At 39.3% G+C, this 22978-nt stretch overlaps 1 protein-coding gene across 1 annotated transcript; it reads left to right on the top strand.

The window, feature by feature from the left end:
* Nucleotides 1-19881: 19881 nt before the first annotated feature.
* LOC138878449 (uncharacterized) lies at nt 19882-20837 on the top strand. Its single transcript, XM_070158127.1, has 2 exons — nt 19882-20204; nt 20291-20837. The coding sequence occupies exons 1-2, from the start codon at nt 19882-19884 to the stop codon at nt 20835-20837; spliced, it is 870 nt and encodes a 289-aa protein (XP_070014228.1).
* Nucleotides 20838-22978: the final 2141 nt, after the last annotated feature.

Genomic DNA, 22978 nt, shown 5'->3' with positions numbered 1-22978 from the left:
GGGATTTGCATCTATACCCGCTTTTAGGGTCACATTTTAACTTGTGCCCGCTTTGTAAAATAATTACAAGCGTACCCGCTTTTCGCGTAACTTCAGCATACGGGGCTGAAGTAGCAAAGATAATCACGCAAAACTTCAGCATTCTAGTAGACGGGCCTGAAGTAGCAAGTGTGCTGAACCAAGTGTGCTGAAGTTTTTGTTTGTAATTGCCGAACTTAAGCATAGTAGCTGAAGTTTTGTTCTCTATTTGCTGAAGTTTTTTTTGTAATTGCTGAACTTAAGCATAGTAGCTGAAGTTTTGTTCTCTATTTGCTGAAGTTTTTGTTTGTAATTGCACTAAATAAGCTGAAGTTTTTTTGTCCCTGAATTCATTAGTTTTGTCATTAAGCTTTTTCAAAAACTTCAGCAGAAGATGCTGAAGTTATTTAGTTCATTTATAAAAACTTCAGCACTAAATAAGCTGAAGTTTTTTTTGTCCTGGATAAGCTTTTTCAAAAACTTCAGCAGAGATGCTGAAGTTATTTAGTTCATTTGTAAAAACTTCAGCACTATATAAGCTGAAGTTTTTTAATTTCTAGTAAAGCATCAAACTGAGGACAATATCCAATATGCATTGAGAAGACACAGACGGCATGTAAGTAAATTCATTGATAGGAAAAGGGAACTGGGTTCATTATACAGGAAGAACGATCCATACATGTCTATGAGCAACCTTGGGATCTGAACGTATATCTTTACCAAAAATGAATGTCGTTCCGTTACTATAAGAGAATATTTGACTCAATGTTGGTTTATTTTTCAAAAGAAATTAAGAAAAATAGCAGCACAGTTGTCACGACCCAAAATCTAACTATGGTCGTGATGGCTCTTATCGTGTTACAAGGTAAGCCTATTCCCAAAATATTACTACTAATTTAATTATAAGAATTTAATAAAATATTTGCAATAATTTAATTCCTGATAAACTAAACCAACTCTTAATATAAATAATATAAAATATGAAAACGAGTCCCAAACATCGGGGTGTCACTAAGTCATGAGCGTCTAAAACTATAAACTAAGATATATAAACTGTCTAACTGTCCAAAAGAAGAAATGACAAAAGGAGTAACAAGGCCCAGCGGACGCTAGCAGCTACCTTGCAGTCTCCAAAGATAGCCGGCCTGAACTCAACTATTGTCGCGCTCTAACTCACCTGGATCTGCACATAAAGTTCAGGGTGTAGTATGAGTACAACCACCTCAGTAGTAACAGAAATAACTAAGGAACTGAGCAGTAGTGGCGAGCTAAGTAAAACAGTCCAATTATTTATTTTCACAATTTTAAAAAAATAAACATGAATAAACATGTAAATTCCATAACTCAGTAAATACCACAAAGAAATTTAACAGATAAATGCAGCAACATCAAAAGTAAATGCAACTTCACAGCAATGTAACTCCATCACTCAGCACTCGCACTCAACACTCTGCGCTCACTAGGGGTGTGTACAGACTTCGGAGGGGCTCCCAAATCCCAAGCGCTAAGCACGGACAACTCACGTGCTACCATATCAATACCTGGATCCGCACGGTCAACTCACGTGCTACGCTGACAACTCACCGCTATGGCATCAATACCTGGACCTGCACGGTCAACTCACGTGCTACGCAGACAACTCACTTGCTATGGTATTAATATCCTCACAACCAGGCCCTCGGCCTTACTCAGTCATGTACCTCACTAGACTCACCATCATCAACAAATAAGGGAACACAACCCACATCAAGTATCACATCATATTAGCAAATAATTGAGACTGAGGTAAAGATGTACAATAATTTCTATGACTGAGTACAAATAATGTGAGCATGAATAAAGCCTAAGCATGATCTCTAACATGAAGGTATACAAGTTCAACAACAAGTAACTGCGGAAACACAGATGATGGCCATGAGGCCTCACAGGACGGACCAAGTCTTCATCCCTTGAGGTATACACCCACACGCCCGTCACCTAGCATGGGTATCACCTCCTAACAGTCACACGATATCAAATTCTTCGTGTTTATACCCTCAAAGCTAGAGTTAAAACTGTTACTTACCTCAACCGCATAAAATCCTACTCCGGGATGCCCTTGTCTCTAGACTCGGTCTCCAAAAGCTCCAAATCTAACCATAATCAGATTAATACCATCACAATGTGCCAAAGAATTGAATTTCACAATAAAAACTACAAATATGCCAAAATCCGAAATCGGCCAAAACCGACCCCCGGGAACACGTCACGAATTCAGTCAAAAATGGAAGAATCAAAAGCCTCGTCCTCTCCCGAGTCTAACCATATAAAATTTATCAAAATCGGACTCCATTTGGTCCCTCAAATCCCTACCTAAAACTCTCCAAAACTCAAGCCCTAACTCCTTAATTTCACTTTGAAATCATCAGTCAAATCCCAAACACGATGATGGATTCATGAAATATAACCAAAACCGAGTAGAGAACACTTAACCCAATCCATATGGTGAAATATCGCCTCCAAAATCTCCCAAATTCGAGCTCCCCAATTCAAAATATGATCGAATAAACAAACCTTAGTTTTATATATTTTTCTGCTAGCTATTCTGCCTCGTTTCTCGTACCAAACGATTTTGAAACTCGTATTTTATACCTCCAATGGATTTCTTGTAAAATTCTAGTCAAGTTAAGCTTTTGAATCACTCAATTTGACTTTATAATGAATGAGATATGTAGGTTTTAATACTTGCAAATAGTGCAGATTTTTAAATATGCTGCTAGTGGCAATTTCGTAATTAATCTGGAAAAAATCTGGCAACCTAATTCTTAGTAAAATGACCATAAAATCCTCATACGATGTCCAAATTCGATGATTCTTTTTGCTACGAGTCCGTAATTATGATACAGATCTAATGCTTCAATCAAAAAAGAAATATGAGCTCATTTGTTCAATATAATATTATTTATGCTTGAAGAAACGACGTCGAAACATAAGAAAAACGAGCGCAACACAACTCAAACCTATCCGAAACTCACCCGAGACCCTTGGGACCTCAACCAATAATTCTAACAAGTCATATATTCTACCCGAACTTAGTCGAACCTCCATAACACCCAAAACAACAACAAAACACCAAATCAACCTCGAATTCAAGCCTAAGAATTTCTAAACTTCCAACTTTCGCCAATTCAAGCCTAATTCAACCATAGACCTCCAAATTATATTTCGGACACACTTCTAAGTCTAAAAACACTCAACGAAGCTAATCGAATCATAAAAATCCAAATCTGAATTCGTTTACTCATAAGTCAACTTCTGATTGACTTTTCTAACTTAACTTTCTAACTAAGAGAATAAGTATTCATTTTACTCCAAAACTACTCCGAAACCAAACCTACCAACTCGATACAACTCAACACAGCTGAACAACACATAAATAAGCGGGAAATAGGGCTATCACTCTCAGAACGAATGACCGGGTCGTTACAACAGTAGGACGTAAGTTTCGTAAGTTATTGTCTACTAACTTACGTAATTATTTATAATTTATTTTTAAATATTCTGATAAACATACTTATGGCAATCATTCCATGAACTGAAGTTTCATAGCAGCACCAACAACAGCAGAAGAAAGAAGAAGAAGAAGAAGAAAACAAAGGAGGGGAAGGAGGAAGAGAAATGGGCTGAAGTTGTTTAAAAAGTGGGTATAAGTTAAAACTTTTAAAAAATGGGTATAGGTTAAATATGGGTGACCAAATAGGGAACCCCGTGTAATTTTTACGAAAAATCGTGACTACTTTAGGTGCCTCTGTATATATCCATCCTTTTTAAAAAAAGTGTTATCATGACTAGTTTGTTCATATTTTAACTATTTTATCCAAATACTTATTATTCCCTTCATCTCAATTTATCTGACACCCTTTCCTTTTCAGACAATTTAAAAAAATTATATTTCTATATTTTAGTAATATTTTAACTTTAAAATGCTTTTTTTTCTTAATGAAATAATTTATAACTAAACAAATTATGACATATTTTTAGATACTATGTTTCAAAAGTCTTTCTTTCTTTCTGAAATTCCATGTCCGATCAAACATCATCACATAAATTGAAAAAAATAAAATACTTTATTAGCAAATATATCAAGTAATTCTGTCTAATAAAATTTCTTCAGAATAGAAGAAATCACATGGCATCATTTTTATTTGTTGAAAGTTGGAACCTTAATCTTGTTTTCATTCCACTTTGTAGAACATTAACACACTCTTAAATTAATTTTATCAACTTTACTGCCTTTTTTGATAAACAAATCTTAGAAAGGATATCTTACGTTTTAATTTGGGGAAACAAAATTACATTATGGTATCCATTTACCAGAATGGTGCATTCTTATCCTATTTAACCTTTTTAAGGGAATATAATCCTTCAATGGTTAAAATGTACTACAAAAAAAGATTGATAAATAGGATGCGTAGGTATATACTTTTTTTTCTCCAAAAATTAATTTCATTAATTACGTATGAAGGTGGACAAGAAGCAAAACCCATTGGCACCTGTCCATAGTGGTACGCTCTGATATAAACTTGTTACGATCCAAATGCTACTATGGTAGTGATGGAACCTAACTTGTCAAGATCCTAACACCGATCCGATCGTGATGGCGCCTATCGTGAAACTAGGCCAGCCGACACAATTCTGAATTAACCATGAATCAATAAAAATCATTTTTTTAAGCCTTTAATTAATCAAATATCTCATAACGTAAGTCTAAATGAACAGTGCGGAATAAATATACAAGCCCGACATCGGGGTGTCACAAGTCACGAGCATCTACTAAGGTCTGAAAATATACTAAAACAATCTAAGGAATACAAGAGGGAAAAGAGCAGGGCTGCAAACATCAACAACTACCTTGCTAACTCCAATGACTTTGCCACTGAGCAATCAACACCCGCTACCGGGTTCAGAAATACCTGAATCTGCACACAAGGTGCAGGAAGTAATGTGAGTACGCAAACTCAGTAAGTAATAAAAGTAAATGAAAGTTGGGCAGTAAGAAAACACGTAAATCGCGTCATAACGCTACAACAAATGCAGTACACTTCCAAAATAGTACAGAAATCATTTACTTCATAAATCAAACTCAGTTTCAGTAAAACCTTTTAAAACAAATTTCAATAGTTTCAAAAAAGTGATAAAAACAGTGAGTAAAAATGATGGAAAACGTAAACAACCCCTCAGACAAAATATGTATCATAAACCTCTCCTCGGGCATAATATCATCAGAACCAGCCCCTCAGGCTACCTCACAATCACTCGTACTCTGCCCCTCGGGCATAACATAAATCTAGAACAGCCCTTCGGGCAAAACATGGATCAAGAACAGCCCCTCGGGCTACATCATATCACTCACACTGGGTACCCGTGCTCACTGGAGGTGTGCAGACTTTGGAGGCGCTCCTACAGCCCAAGCTCTATATAAAGCCATCTTGTGACATAATCAAACTAGCCCTCAGCCTCATAACAAGCCACCTCGTAATGTAACAAAATCAGGCCCTTGGCCTCATAATCATGAATTAGTACAACACTGCTATGGCGCGCAGCCCGATCCCATAATATCCTCGCAATATAGGCCCTCGTCCTCACTCAGTCAGAAATCTCTCAAACCACTCGGGCATAGTAAAACATGATGCTCAACCCAAAATATCATTTAAAACATCAAACAAAGTAAATATGATTGGGTTATGAAAACAGTAGAAACACATGACTAAGTACAAATATGAAGTCAAAATAGTGAGGAATAGTAGTAAAAATCCCCATAAGGGTCCAAAACAGTTGCCACAATGCCCAAATATGGCATTCAGCCCAAAATATGACAATACTTTCCAAAACACAATGATAGCAAACAGTTTTCAATCAAATACACGGTTTAACAGTCCTACGGGACAGACTAAGTCACAATCTCCAACGGTGTATGACCCTACGCTCATCATCTAGCATGTGCGTCACCTCGAAGTAGCACAACGATGTGAAATTCAGGGTTTCATATCCTCAAGACAAATATTTACAATCATTACTTACCTCTATCCGGTCCAAACTCCAGCCCGCAATGCCTTTGACTCACGACTTAGCCTCCGAATTCTCCAAATCTAACCGACAACAGATTCATACCATCAAAATATGCTAAGGGAACAAAGCCCACTCGAAAATAACCAATTTACACCAAGAATCCCGAAATTGGCCAAATCCGGCCCTCGGGCCTACACCTTGAAATCCGATAAAAATTACATCAATAGAATCCTTATCCTCCCACGAGTCCATACATACCAAGAACATCAAAATCGGACCTCAAATGGCCCCTCAAATTCCCAATTTACACTCTCCAATTTCAAGCCTTAATTCCCCAATTTTAGGCTTTAAATTCCACAATTTTCATGTTTAAACAAGTAAGAATCAACATAGGATCGAGTATTGAGTTCAAAAATCTTACTTCCAAGTATTTCCCTTCGATTCCCTCTTCAATCCTTCTCTAAAGCTCCAAAAATTGATCAACAATGGAGAAAATAAACCAAAAATCGCGAAACCCACTTTTAAACATTCTGCCCCACGTAAAATTTCCTTCTTCACGAACGCGATCGCCCTCTCGCGTTCGCATAGACCAAATTACACTGCCTCTCCACTTTTCCCTTCGCGAACACGAACGCTACCATGCGTACCGATGATTAGCCATTCCAGGCTTTCGCGAACGCGATACTAATCTCGCGAACGCATAGAACAAGGGCCTGGGGTGCCCAACGACCTCACTCCTCTTTGCAAACGCGACCCCAGTCACGCGTCCGCGATGCACATATTGCCTTCACCTTTGCGTTCGCGCCCTCTCTTTCGCGTTCGCGTAGAACAAAATCATCATGACAGAAAACACCCTTCGCGAATGCGATGCACCCTCTGCGAACGCGATGAACAAAAATCTCTGCAACAAAAACCAGCAGAATCTGCAACTTTTCAAACCAAGAATTGGTTTGTTAACAACCTGAAACTCACCCGAGGCCCTAGGGACCTCAACTAAACATGCCAACATATCCTATATCGTCATTCAAACTTGTTCCAACATTCGGAACCCTCAAAACAACATCAAAACATCAAATCAACCATGGATTCATGCCTAAGAACTCCAAAAACTTCCGAATTCCGATTTTGATAAAAAAGTCTATCAAACCTCACCCGAATGACTTGAAATTTTCCACACACATCACAAATGACACAATGGACCTACTCTAATTTCCGGAATTTCATTCCGACCCCGATATCAAAATTTTCACTGCCGACCGGAAAATGCCAAATTTTTAATTTCGTCAATTCAAGCCTAAATCTACCACGGACCTCCAAAATACATTCCCGACGCGCTCCCAAGTCCAAAATCACCTAACGGAGCTAACCAAATCATAAAAATCTAAATCCGAGATCGAATACTAAAAAGTCAAAACTTGATCAAACCTTTCAAACTTTAAGCTTCAAACTGAGAATTGTTCTTCCAAATCCATTCCGATTACCCTGAAAACCAAAACTGACGATTTACATAAGTCATAATACAACACATGGGGCTAGTCATGCCCGAGAACTGGCGAGCGAAATGCAAAAGCTCAAAACGATCGGTCAGGTCATTGCATACTCCCCCACTTAAACATACGTTCATCCTCGAACGTGCCCAGAGTTATTCTGAAAACCATCAAATCGCTGTGTAACCTTACCATGCACATACCTGGGGGTGATCCCACATCACCCTATCTCATATAGGTCTGATAACACAATGTAACTGAAATTTCACAACCCAACCCAACCCATAACCTTAGAACCACCTTTCCATTTCTAAAATCATCCACAAGATCAGAATCTCACCTCTATACTTTGAATAAGCTCGAACAAGCTGTAACAAACCATACATGCAACGTCAGATGCAATTACACGATACACCACATAGCTCAAACTTTCGTAGCGATAACTTCTAATCACAGCAGTTGCTCAAAACAACCGAATATCGATAATAAACCTCTTATCAAATAAAGCCTCATTCCAACACTTTCGTATACTACCAATGATAAATGAAACACATAGAAAGTAATAACCATTCCTCAGATCAACGATTCATGAAGCCAATTCTCCTTTGGCAAGACCATAGCAAATTTTTGAGCCAAACATCGATATTATCCTTCCAACACGCTGAAACCGAATCCGTTTGTATTCATTCTAGATTCCAACGATCTCATCTAATCCAACACAACTACTCTTGTGACCTGACACATTAATACAATCTAAAGCCACAACTCATGCAATCCACGCACCAATAAGCAACAATCTGAACGTATGCAATCCACGCACCAATAAGCAACAATCTGAACGTACTCAAATCATGAAAAATGACTCAAATGAGAGAGATGTACCACAACCTCACCAGTACCACCATACACAATGCTGAGAACCCGTCACACATCGTAGAAACAGAACGCACGAATCTAACCCGAAGGGTCATACCTCCACATAACTTTGCTACAATACGTGACCCTATCCAAATACCGATCCACATGAAACACCTCAAGTCACTATGCTCAAAATCGACAACTACGCACAATTTGATGTCTAGAACCAAAGTAAATCATCATAACCACGGCGAAGCAATTGACGTAATATTACACAAACCCGAAAGGGCACATTCGATACGCCATCCGCCTAGCAATACCCAATACTCTTCCCGCTCGAATTCCACTGAGAGACCCTAATAAAACCACACCACATGGGCTATATCCAACAAATCCTAACGCCTCACAACACGGAAAGGTAACTCATAGATCTCCCCAAATCACTAATAAGCTCAACAGCAATCGAATCAACACATCCCTCAACAATATAAATCAAAGTCAACCAAGCTGACTCGATGTAGAACACACATCCATATTGGCCTACCAATGACCCACTTATCAATGAGTTCCTGAAGCTGCTCCTTCAACTCTCTTAACTCTGCCAGTGCAATACGATATGGTACCTGACACCAAATCAATACCGAGATCAACAATCCTGCTTGGCGACATGCCCGAAGCAGGAAACACATCCGGAAAATACCTCACCACCGGAACTGAATCAATGGTAGGAGTCTCTGCACTAACATCCATCACGAAGGCCAAATAAGAAAGGAAACCCTTTCCAGCTATCCGCTGGGTCTTCAAAATAAAATCACCCTACTAGAAACATAATCCGCCGAACCTCGTCACTCAATCCGTGGTATACCCGGCATAGCCAACATCACCGTCTTAGCGCAATAGTCTAGAATGACACGACACGGAGACAACCAGTCCATACCCAACATCACACCAAAATCTAGCATACTAAGCAACAAGGATCCACTCGAGTCTCCAAACCTCCAATAGTTACCACACAAGATCGATATACACAGTCCACAACTGCGACCTAACCTGTTTATGAGAACTCCCAGTACCCCAATCCATACAGCACACGAATCGCCATATCCGATCCCAACTCCACCGTCTAAATATGCAACACACCTCTAATACCCAATCATCCCACGGGAGGTACTCCTATAATTTTTCTGTGCTACCAAGCAAACTCGAATATCAGCAGTCGATCCAACAAAAGAGTGCCACAATACTAATGAAGTATCCTCAACTCAAACACTTGCCCTTTTCTGAAAATGCATACTCTCATCAAGCCATACCAGTCAGTGATCTCATTTATCTAGTCATCTAAAGTTGTCCATGCTACTTAAGGATTTGTGACCTTCCTTCCAAAACTAAACTGTAACCTTACACATGCAAATCTCAATCCTACACAACATACCGCATATACCATACTGTCCTAAGATAAACATGTGAACTTCATATCCATTCTGAGCCATAAGAAATTACGTACTCAACTAGCCAAGAACTTTCCATTGATCCCACCTAGAAGAAAATCACTATACATCCCATGCTCCTCACGCTCGTAGAAAATATATATCTCTAACCGTGGTAGAAACCATCAAGAACTATCCGAATTCCATTTGCACAAAACTAAACCGTCAGGACTGAATCCTTCTAACTAAACCAAGCTACGCAGGCCACTAAAACCCAAGAGCATTGCCGCGAAACACCTATAGAAACTCATTACCTCGTAAGCACCCAAAGAACTAATCATATCCTTACCATGCCGACCCGACCTAGTACCAAGTTATCCCATCTATCCAAGTTCCTTCTGATTTACCTTCAACTTGATACTTCTTCTCGCTATAACACCACAATCCTCGACCCAGACTCACCATACGAGACCCAAGCATAAAGCCACACCATCCTACGGTTCATAAACCGCTGACTACTCTCTCAAATATCCCCAAAAGCACCACATTCAAAATACTTTCCCTGAAGAGACTTCCTGCGAATCTAAAGCCATTACCTTCACCTTCTTGATACTGATGTGTAGAATCCATAATTATATAGAAATACCACGAGTCTTGACACCCTCCAATGCAAACCTCAGTTTATAGCCAAATATACAACCTGAAAATCTCCAATTATTACATGTAAAATCTTGAACCCATTAGAACCATTCTCGAGAGTCATCCACTCTACTCAAACTGCAATTAGACCGATCAAATAGATTGGACGACCTGTGCTCCATTAGCACTCCAACACCGCAGACTGTAACCTCACCTTAATGCAACCGATCAACTTTCTGTTCTATGCACCGTACATCCTTTACCAATAACAACTCAAGTCATTCCGTGATTCTCATACACCCATAAAGCATAACATAACCTTTATTGAAATTTCCTTTACTCGAACCATCCTCGATCTCAACCTCTGTAAGTTATACCTGATTCACCAGTACGCTTCAAACTGGAACCAACATAGCATATAACCATGTAATCAACTAATCAATAGCAGACTCCCCCACTTGGCTCAAAGCCATAGATCAAAACACACAATAACTCATAATGCATATACTCTATTACTGCCATAATGCCCTAGTGAGATTAAACTCAATCCTTCATAAGCTCATATAACACAGATCATCTAGTACTTTAAATCTTCTGTAAATCTCGCATTCACCCTCGTAATAGTCAAGCCCACTCTCTTAAACGACCTAAATTCAAATTGCAACACATATATTCCACTGATAAAAGAGATCTTCCAACAAATAACATAAGGATCACATAAATTTCAGAACACTCCGTAGGAGATAACCCACCTGCTTCGTCTCAAACTAATATCTCTTTATACCCTTCCACCGTCATAAACATTACACATTCACTTAATCTTCTTGAGTCTGAACTCATATCACAACGTGAAATCTACTTCGTTTCCCAACTAGGAAACATGAAAATATCATTCAACACACCCACAACTCGGGGCTATACATCAAATCACGGTAGAAATCAAGCACCAGATAGTTCTTGCTACCCCCAAGCAGACCCTTATCGACTCATTCAATGCATATGAACACATCTCGCAGTCACATCACACTCATCACATAACTATCCATTCATCACTTCCCTTAATAGGGACACTATCGTACATATAAATCTAGAAACACATGATCGCACAATCAACAGCTCAGGGATCAAGCTACAGGCAAGGCCCAACCTCAAGTCCTCCAGACTGGCCCAACATCAGCACACAGAGATCACATCTCTCCCCTCGATTAGGGAATCACAAGCCGTTGACGCACAACCGTTACCGAGCGCTCATATGCGCATACAAACGCGTAGAAGGAATTCAAGGAGTTACACTTAAAGCTGAATCATTGACACACGATAAGAATTCAAGAATGTGGAATTTCCTAAGGTTCTAATGCCTCCCGAGGATAAGTACAGACGTCTCTGTACCGATCCACGAGACTCTACTAAGCCTGCTCATGACTCATGAGACTTATGTAACCTAGGCTCTAATACCAACTTGTCACGACCCTAAAACTGACCCGATCATGATGGCGTATATCGTGAAACTAGGCTAGCCGACACAATTCCGAATTAACCATGAATCAATAAAAAACATTTTTAAGACTTTAATTAATCAAATATCTCATAAAGTAAGCCTAAATGAATAGTGCGGAATAAATATACAAGCCAGACTTCGGGGTGTCATAAGTCACGGGCATCTACTAAGGTCTGAAAATATATTAAAACAATCTAAGGAATACAATAGGGAGAAGAGCAGGGTTGCGAACATCAGCAACTACCTTGCTAACTCCAATGACTCTGCCACGGAGTAATCAATACCCACTACCAGGTTCAAAAATACCTGAATCTGCACATAAGGTGCAGAGAGTAATGTGAGTACACCAACTCAGTAAGTAATAAAAGTAAATGAAAGCTGAGCAGTAAGAAAACACGTAAACCACGTCATAACGATACAACAAATGCAGTTCACTTCCAAAATAGTACAAAAATCATTTACTTAATAAATCAAGCTCAGTTTTAGTAAAACCTTTTAAAACAACTTTCAATAGTTTCAAACGAGTGATAAAAACAATGAGTAAAAATGATGGAATACGTAAACAGCCCCTCGGGCAAAAAATGTATCATAAACCGCCCCTCGGGCATAATATCATCAGAACCAGCCCCTCGGGCTACCTCACAATAACACGTACTCTGCCCCTCGGGCATAACATAAATTAAGAACAACCCCTCGGGCAAAACATGTATCAAGAACAGCCCCTCAGGCAACAACATGAAACAACAACATCCCCTCGGGCTACATCATACCACTCACACTGGGTACCCATGCTCACTAGGGATGTGCATACTCCGGAGGGGCTCCTACAGCCCAAGCACTATATCAAGCCATCTCGTAGCATAATCAAACCGGCCCTCGGCCTCATAACAAGCCACCTCGTGGCGTAACAAAATCAGGCCCTCAGCCTCATAATCATGAATCAGTACAACACTGCTGCGGTGCGCAGCCCAATCCCATAATATCCTCGCAATACAGGCCCTCGGCCTCACTCAGTTAAAAATCTCTCAAGCCACTCGGCATAGTAAAATATGATGCTTAACCCAAAATATCATTTAAAACGTCAAAATAGAGTAAATATAGCTGAGTTACGAAAATAGTAGAATACAGCATGACTGAGTACAAATATGAAGTCAAAACAATGAGGAATAGTAGTAAAAATCCCCATAAGGGTTCAAAACAGTTGGCACGAGGCCCAAATAAGGCTTTCAGCCCAAAACATGATAATACTTTCCAAAACACAATGATAGCAAACAGTTTTCAATCAAATACGCGGTTTAACAGTCCTACGGGATGGACTGAGTCACAATTCCCAATGGTGCACGACCCTACACTCGTCATCTAGCGTGTGCGTCACCTCGTAGTAGCACAACGATGTGAAATTCGGGGTTTCATATCCTCAGGACAAATATTTACAATCATTACTTACCTCTATCCGGTCCAAACACTAGCCCGCGATTCCTTTGCCTCATGACTCAACCTCCGAATGCTCCAAATCTAACTGAAAATAGATTTATACCATCAAAATATGCTAAGGGAACAAAGCTCACTCGAAAATAACCAATTTACACCAAGAATCCCGAAGTTGGCCAAACCCGACCCCCGGTACTACACATTGAAATCTGATAAAAATCACATCAATAGAATCTTTATCCTCTCACGAGTCCATACATACTAAGAACATCAAAATCGGACCTCAAATGACCCCTCAAATCCCCAATTTACACTCTCGAATTTCAAACCCCAATTCACCAATTTTAGGCTTTAAATTCCACAAATTTCATGTTTAAACAAGTAAGAATCAACATAGGATCGAGTATGCTTCACCAGTCCAGGCTTTCGCGAACGCGATACTAATCTCGCGAACGCATAGAACAAGGGCCTGGGTGCCCAACGACCTCACTCCTCTTTGCGAACGTGACCCCAATCACGCGTCCGCAATGCACATGTTGCCTTCACCTTCGCGTTCCCGCCTTCTCCTTCACGAACGTGTAGAACAAAATCATCATCACAGAAAACACCCTTCGTGAACGCGATGCATCCTCCGCGAACGCGATGAACAAAAATCTCTGCAACAAAAACTATCAAAATCTGCAACTTTCCAAACCAAAAATTGGTTCGTTAACCACCTGAAACTCTCCCGAGGCCCTCGGAACCTCAACCAAACATGCCAACATATCCCATATAATCATTCCACCTTGTTCTAACCTTTGGAACCCTCAAAACAACATCAAAACATCAAATCAACCATGGATTCAAGCCTAAGAACTCCAAAAACTTTTGAATTCCGATTTTGATCAAAACATCTATCAAACCTCGCCCGAATGACCTAAAATTTTGCACGCACATCATAAATGACACAAAGGACCTACTCTAATTTCAGGAATTCCATTCTGACTCCGATATCAAAATTTCCACTGCCGACTGGAAAATGCCACATTCTAATTTCGCCAATTCAAGCCTAAATCTAGCACAGACCTCCAAAATACATTCCGTACGCGCTCCCAAGTCTAAAATCACCTAACAGAGCTAACCAAATCATAAAAATCCAAATTCGAGATCGAATACTAAAAAGTCAAAACTTGGTCAACCCTTTTAAATTTTAAGCTTCAAACTGAGAATTGTTCTTCCAAATCCATCCTGATTACCCTGAAAACCAAAACCGACGATTCACATAAATCATAATATAGCACACGGGGCTAGTCATGCCCGAGAACTGGCGAGCGAAATGCAAAAGCTTAAAATTACCGATCGGATCGTTACACTAACCCAACTCACTAGGTGAACCGACATACATAAACAACCATAACAAGACAACATAAAGAATGTTCAACTAACATATATAGATAAAAGCAGAAATAGGTATAATATCACACATTGAGGAAATACAACATAAGTCCTTAAAACCTAGTAGTATAAAATCATGAGCTACTAATAAAGTACAACATAGTCTCAAAGTATGGGAATACCATTACGATCATGAAAATAATAAATAAGGTTGAAGGAATTTCCATAAGTTGCGAATCAAAGAGCAACAGCTCATCAGGAAGTCTCCAATCAAGCTCCTAGGCTACCTCCTGAGTACTACTAAGGCCAATACTATGATCTACATAAAAATATATATAAGTATAATATGAGTATAAAAATATTAAGTTAACTTAGTAAGCATCGAGTCTAACCCCAACGAAATCGTAGCAAGATTTTAAAAAATAATATTCAATTTCTATAACATGTTCAATTCATAAGCATGTATAAGAATAGAGAAACAACCAAGAAATAACGAATTTGAATAATTATAAGGTGCAAAGTCAAAGAAGCAAACGCTAAACATGCTCTTCATATAAAATGATGAAAAGCATAATTAAGGCACCAAAAGGCATAATCAAGGTACCAAATCTGCATATAAAGATGATATATAACAACTAGCATGTGTATACATACTCTTGGATGAGTGTAGAATGTCCATGCATGATAAATATTCAAACTTCACATCAACCAACACTTCCCCGATATCTAACACCTCCGTAGTGTCTAACACTTCCAATGTATCTAACATCTCCCTAGTGTCTAATACCTCTCGGTGTCAAATTACGCTGCATGCATATGACCCAAGGTAAGAATGAGTGATCACATGATTCAAGAGGGATGAATTCAAATTTATGCGCCAAATTAGTATCAATATCTCAAAAATCAGTCATCAATCCACGCGGAATATACTATCGTACCATAAATCATAATAACAACATGAAATATCTCATCGTGCCAACCTCAAACCATATTAGAGAATTATATGCAGGGGCGTATGGACAAGAGAAGCATGTATGATGCATATGCACAGAGGAATAAAACATGCAAAGATGTACACATGTGTACAAGTATGACTACAACTACGCCATATAATCTAGCATACAAAATAGCCCATCACTTTCAAATAAGGAATCAAAAGCCTAGACATGATCTCTAGTATGGATAAAGTTGCTCAAGTAGTCATACAACAAATAAAGCATGTTACTAGAAGAACATATCTCATGCAAGGCATAAAGAAGCTTAGAAACTACCACAAGCATGGTATAACCTTGGCGCTCGCATATGCATTCGTCACCTCGCATATACATCACCTCCTAAACATATATTTGGCATATAAGTCTATTTTAGGAAAAATTCTCCCAAATCAAGGTTAGCCAGAATACTTTCCTTATACGGAGTAGGCTTTAACCTTCCAAGATGCTTTCTCCACTATATCAGACCTCCAAACGTCCAAAATCTAGCCAAAGAATACTCAACGAGGGTAAAATAAAGCTATAAAAATTAGTTTCAAATGATAAAGCTTTGATCTTTAACAAAATATTAAAGTCAACAAGTCAAACCGGACCTACTTGGACTAAGCTCGAAACTACGATCAAATCTCGGTGACCCATAATATCCTAAGTCCAGATATATAATTTTTTTCAAATTTGAATCTAAATCAGGGTTCAAACCCACAAATACACTTTGTAAATTTTGGAACAAAATACTCCAATTTTTACTTTTTAATTCCTTGTTTTAAATGTAGTAATCAATGTGTTGATCTATGATCAAATTCAAGTTAAAATCACTTATCCTTGAGATATTTATGAAATCCCTCTCTAATATCGCTGTGGCCCACTTTCCAAAACTAAAAAATAGTGAAATGAGAAAAATTCTAAAATTCTGGATATAAAATACCCCTGGGTTGAAATTCCTTAATTGTGATCGCTACTGGCACTCATGTGATCGCGAAGCACAGTGTGGAATTATCCTACACGATTGTGATGGACTGCCACATGACCATGAAGCTCAAAACGGACCATAATTATTCTACACGACCGCGAGCCCCCTCATGTGACCATAGTGCTCTACCAAAGCACATTATGAGATTGCGGCTTACCTCACGTGATTGCAACGAACAAATTCTCTACCTATTTTATTCCTCTATGTGATCGCAATACCAAGCCTTGCGATCGCAATTTATCACCTAACAGTAGAAAATCGATTGTTGTAACTTAGCTTAAAATGATCTGCAACCATCTCGAACCTCACCTGAACCCTCGAGATCCCTTCAAACTATTCTGGAAAGTCCATATACCGTATATGAGCTTGTTCAAAGTCTCAAATACGTATAAAAATATCACAACTAAGAATTAAATATTAAATCAAATTAAAAATTCTCTTAAGTTTATCAAGTTCTAACTTTTACAAGATATGCCTGAATCCCGCCCGAGCCCTTCAGGTGCTAGACTGGACATACATACAAGTCCAAAATTATCATATAAGCCCATTAGAACCTTCAAATTATGAATTCGAGCTTGTTTATCAAAAATACTAACTTTGATCGACTCTCTTAACTTTAAGCCTTTATTTAGGAACTATAACAATAACAACCACCACCTAGTGAAATCCCACAAGTAGGGTCTGGAGAAGATAGTGTATACGCAGACCTTAATCTTACCCCCGAGAGGTAGAGAAACTATTTCTGATAGACCCTCGGCTCAAGACTACGAAAAGAGACAATAGATAAGTAGCAGCAACAAAAAGCAGAAAATTACGTAAGAGCCCGAAAATAGATGAAAAATCGATAACAATAACTAGTAATAAAAGCTGGTACTATAAAAAAGGAAAAATAGTATGAACACTATATTAACCACTAGTAGTCTAAGACAAAACACTATCAGACTAGCCTCACACCTAGTACGAAGTAGAAAAATGCTCAACTACCTCCTAACCTCCAACCCTAATGCTCGACCTCTATACCTTCATATCAAGTGCCATGTCCTCGGAAATCTGAAGTTGCGCCATGTCCTGCCTGATCACCTCTCCCCAATTCTTATTAGGCCGCCCTCTACCTCTTCTCATACCGGCCAAAGCCAATAACTCACACCTCCTTGCCAGGGCATCTAGGCTTCTCCTCTGCACGTGCCCAAACTATCTAAGCCTCGCTTCCGTATCTTGTCATCCATGGGGGAAACACCCACCTTCTCTCGAATATCTTCATTCCTAATCTTATCCAGCCTAGTCTGCCCGCACGTTCATCTCAACACCCTCATTTCTTCTATTTTTATCTTTTGGATATGTGAATTCTTGACTGGCCAATACTCTGGCCCATACAACATTGGCCGGTCTAACCACCGTTCTATAAAACTTACTGATAAGTGTGAATTTTATCCACTTAGTACCTTCTTGCCCTAGTTTTTAGTTCGGAAGTAGTAATTTTTATTTCCGAATCTAATAAAATTGTATGAATTGCAGGATTACTGGAGGATTTGAGCTCAATGAAGAAATCTAACTCAAAAATGAGTATCCCAGCTCAATAAGTCAAAGAGGAGAAGTGCAGAGATTTGTGCGGTCCGCAGACTTATTCTGCGGATGCGGCCTGCAGAAATGCAAGTGCAGACAGAACTTTACCCTTGAAGCTTCGGAAGGATTTAGCAGAACCGCGGTCCGTACACCAAATTGTGCGTCCGCAAAAGCTGTTCACATTGACAAGCTTGGAAAGTTCAGAGAAACTGCAAACGATCAAATGTGAAGCCTCCTTACAATGCGGTCCGCAGCGGCCGCAGAAGCTGAAGTGCGCCACAGAAGTTATTATGCGACCGCAGAAGTTGAAGTGGGGCCGCAGAATCCTTCCCACTGCAAAAGTTTACTGTGGTATTAATACTACAAATCAATGTGTGTTCCCCGGAAGTAATTTTATGACAACACCTTATGTGGAGGCATGTAAGATTCTTGATGAAATGGCGAAAACATCTTTGAATTGGCAATCCCGAGGTAATATTTCCCAAGGTGATCCCAACATGATTCATCTTCATAAAGAGTTACAAGACCATGGGCAATCTATTTGCGAATTGACCACAACCATGACCCAACTTGCTAAGGCCCAACTTCATCAAACTGAAGCTCCTAAACAAGTTCATGCTATGGAAGGGTTGAATGTCTTGATAAATAAGAAAAGGTCCTATGGTCCACAATTTCAATCCAGAATGGAGAATTATGCATAAGATGATGGTAGCTTTGACCAAGATGATTCTTATCAAGAGAAAGAAGAAGAGGTACAATTTGTGAACAATTACCAAGGGCAACAAAGCAATTTCCAAGGCTCTAATCAAAATAAATGGTGTTCTCAAAATAACCATGGCAATTGGGGTTCTTGCAATTAAGGAAATTGGCATAACAACAACAACCAAGCAAATTGGGGAGGCAATAATCTAGAAAATGGGGGAAACAATAGCAATCATGGAAATCAAGGATCGGATTTTCAAAGGCCCCCCAATGTACCAACAACGGAGCAACCCACCTCCTTATCCTTCCCATGGTTTAAGCTCTTCAAACAATGAAATGGGCCGTATTGAGAGCATGTTCAAGCAAATGATGGAGAAGAACGCAAATTCGGATGCCCAACTTGCCTCACATACCACATCAACTGTAATCCTAAGGGTGCATTACCAAGTGATACAGTAGTGAACCCAAAGGGAGATAACAACACGGGGCATGCCATGGCGGTTATCACAAGAAGTGAAAGAGGTGAAAATGCACCCACCTCAACTGAAAGGCAACTTGTGGATGGTAACTAAGTGATTAAAGAGGAGGAAACCCCACATAATAATGTTCAAGTGCATGATGAAGTCCGGATTGATATTAATGATAGTATGGAGGAGACCCAAGAAGAGTTGAATTCGTCTAGGAAATACATTATTGACATGCTGGAACAAGTGGTGCAAAAGGCTAAAGCACCCTTGCCAAAGCCTCCACCTCCTTACCCCTCAAAGTCTCGCTAAGAAAAATGGTGAAAATTAACTCAAGAAGTTTATCCAAATGATGAAAGGTCTCTCTATTAATGTGCCATTGGTAGAAGTTTTGAAATAAATGCCTGGTTATGCCTGGTTATGCCAATTTTATGAAAGATCTTGTGACCAAGAAGAGATTGATAAATTTTGAAACTACCAAGGTCACTCACCAAATGAGTGAAATTGTTCATTCCATGGCTCCTAAGTTGGAGGATCCCGATGCTTTCACGATTTTTTGTGCTATTGGAAGTGCTGATTTTTCTAAAGCTCTTTGTGATCTTAGGGAGAGTATCAATTTGATGCCCTATTCGGTGTTCAAAGCTTTGGGAATTGGAAAACCAAGACCTACATATATGAGGTTGCAAATGGCCGATCATACCATGAAGAGGCCATTGGGAGTGACTGAGGATGTGTTGGTCCGAGTTGATAAGTTTATTCTTCTAGCGGACTTTGTTATTCTAGATTGTGAGGTTGATTATAAAGTGCCTATTATCTTAGGAGGCCTTTCCTTGCTGTAGGTAAGGCCCTTTGTAATGTGAAAGCCGGAGAATTCACTTTCTGGGTTGGTGATGAACAAGAAGTATTCCATGTGTGTAAGTCTATGCGTCAATCAAATAACAATGAAATGTGTTCTTTTGTGGACTTGGTGACCGATGTCATTACTGATGACGCAAGTGCTACAATCAATGTTGGTGATATGCTGGAAGCCGTTTTGCTCAACTTGGATGATGATGAGATGGATGGTTTCATGGAATGTGTGAACTCTTTGCAAGGAATAGGGTCTTACAACTATGCACCCCGGAAGCTATATTTGGATCTTGAGAATAAGAAAGCTCTTCCTACAAAGCCTTCTATTGAAGATCCACCTAATTTGGAGTTAAAACCATTGCCACCTTACCTTCGGTATGAATGTTTTGGCCCTTATTCTACTTTACCGGTTATTCTTTCCTCTTGTTTAATTAAAGTGCAAGTTGATTCCACATTGGCGGTGTTGCAAAAGAGGAATAAAGCTATTGGATGGAATTTGACGGACATTCGGGTATAGGCCACACATTTTGCATACATAAGATCAAGTTGGAGGATGGTTCAGAACTGTCTATTGAGTATCAAAGAAGACTTAATGAAGCTATGCAAGAGGTGGTCAAAAAGGATATTATCAAATGGTTGGATGCGGGGGTTGACCCCTTTTTCGATAGTTCATGGACTCCCCATTTCAATGTATCCCAAAGAAAGGGGCATGATGGTTGTTACCGATGACAAGAATGAGTTGATTCCTACAAGAACGGTCACCGATCGGAGACCTTGTATGGATTATTGTAAGCTCAACAAAGTCATAAGGACGGATCACTTCCCTCTTTCTTCCATGAATCAAATTCTTGATAGATTGGCCAGTCGTGCTTTCTATTATTTTTTTGATGGTTACTCAGGCTAAAACCAAATTCTTATTGCTCTGGAAGATCAAGAGAAAACTACTTCCACATGTCCATATGGTACTTTTTCTTTAAAACTGATGCCTTTTGGTCTGTGTAATGCACCGGTGATTTTTCAACGGTGTATGATGGCTATTTTTATAGACATTGTGGAAGACTACCTTGAGGTCTTCATGGATGACTTTTCGGTGGTTGGAGATTATTTTGATGATTGTCTTGCTAATTTGGACAAAGTATTGGCTAGATGTGAGAAAACTAATTTGGTACTCAATTAGGAGAGATGTCATTTCATGGTTGAGGAGGGAATTGTCCTTGACCATAAGATTTCAAAGAATGGTATTGAAGTGGAGAAGGCAAATATTAAAGTTATTTCTAAGCTTCCACCCCCACTTCGGTGAAGGGTGTGCAGAGTTTCTTGGGCCATACGGGTTTCTACCGGCGCTTTATCAAAGATTTCTCTAAAGTGGTGAAACCATTGTGCAAGATCCTTGAGAAGAATGCTAAGTTTCATTTCAATGATGATTGTATGAAAGCTTTTGAATAATTGAAGCTCAGCTCAAGTTGACAACTACTCCTATCATTACATCTCCAAAATTGGAGTTTGCCCTTCGAGCTCATGTGTGATGCAAGTGATGTTGCAGTTGGGTCTGTTTTGGGGCAACGTATCAACAAAAAATTTCATCCAGTTTACTATACTAGTAAGACCATGAATAGTGCCCAAGTTACTGTTATGGAGAAAGAACTCTTTGCTATTATGTTTGCTATTGAGAAGTTCCGCCCGTACTTGATGGGTGCCAATGTTATTATCCATACGGATCATGCGACACTTCGCTATCTTTTGAGCAAAAAGGAATCTACATCTTGGTTGATGAGATGGATAATTTTGTTGCAAGAGTTTGAAATTGACATCCAAAATTAGAAGGGAAGTGAAAATCAAGTGGCGGACCACTTGTCTCATTTGGAGGAGGAGGGAAGGACACATGATGGCCTTAAAATCAATGGATCTTTCCTCGGTGAGAAACTTTTGGCACTTTCAATGAAAGAGGTACAGTGTTTCGCTGATTTGGAAAATTTCTTATGGGTGATATTATTCCGAATGAGTTCTCTTCAAACCAAAGGAAAAAGCTCAAGAGAGATTGTCAAGACTACTATTAGGAAGAACCATACCTTTTCCGAATTTGCACGGATAGGGTGATTCGGAGGTTTGTGCCAGAGGAAGAGAAAGGTGATATTCTTGGGGCTTATCATTCTTCGCCATACGGTGTTCATCATGGTGGAGCGAGAACGACAGCAAAAGTCCTAAGTTGTGGTTTCTATTGGCCTACTCTCTACAAAGATGCCAATGAGTTGGTGAAAAGATGTGATGAATATCAACGAGCCGGTGGAATTTCAAAGAAACATGAGATGCCTCTTACGACCATCTTGGAGATTGATATTTTTGATGTTTGGGGTATTGATTTTATAGGCCTTTTTGTGAGTACTTATGGAAACACATACATTCCGGTCGTGGTGGATTATGTGTCTAAATGGGTTGAGGCCGTTGCCTTACCCAATAATGAGGCTAGAAGTGTTGGCTTTCTTGAAGTAGAATATTTTTACAAGACTTGGTACTCCACGTGCAATCATAAGCGATGGGGGGGGGGGTCATATTTTTACAACAAGTCTTTCGACACTTTACTTAGAAAGTATGGTGTTACTCACAAGGTCACGACTACCTATCACCCACAAGCTAGTAGTTAAGTGGAAATATCCAACT

This window comes from Nicotiana sylvestris, chromosome 9 (assembly GCF_000393655.2).
Source record: "Nicotiana sylvestris chromosome 9, ASM39365v2, whole genome shotgun sequence".
Classification (NCBI taxonomy): domain Eukaryota; kingdom Viridiplantae; phylum Streptophyta; class Magnoliopsida; order Solanales; family Solanaceae; genus Nicotiana; species Nicotiana sylvestris.
This window is presented reverse-complemented; position numbering and strand designations above follow the sequence as displayed.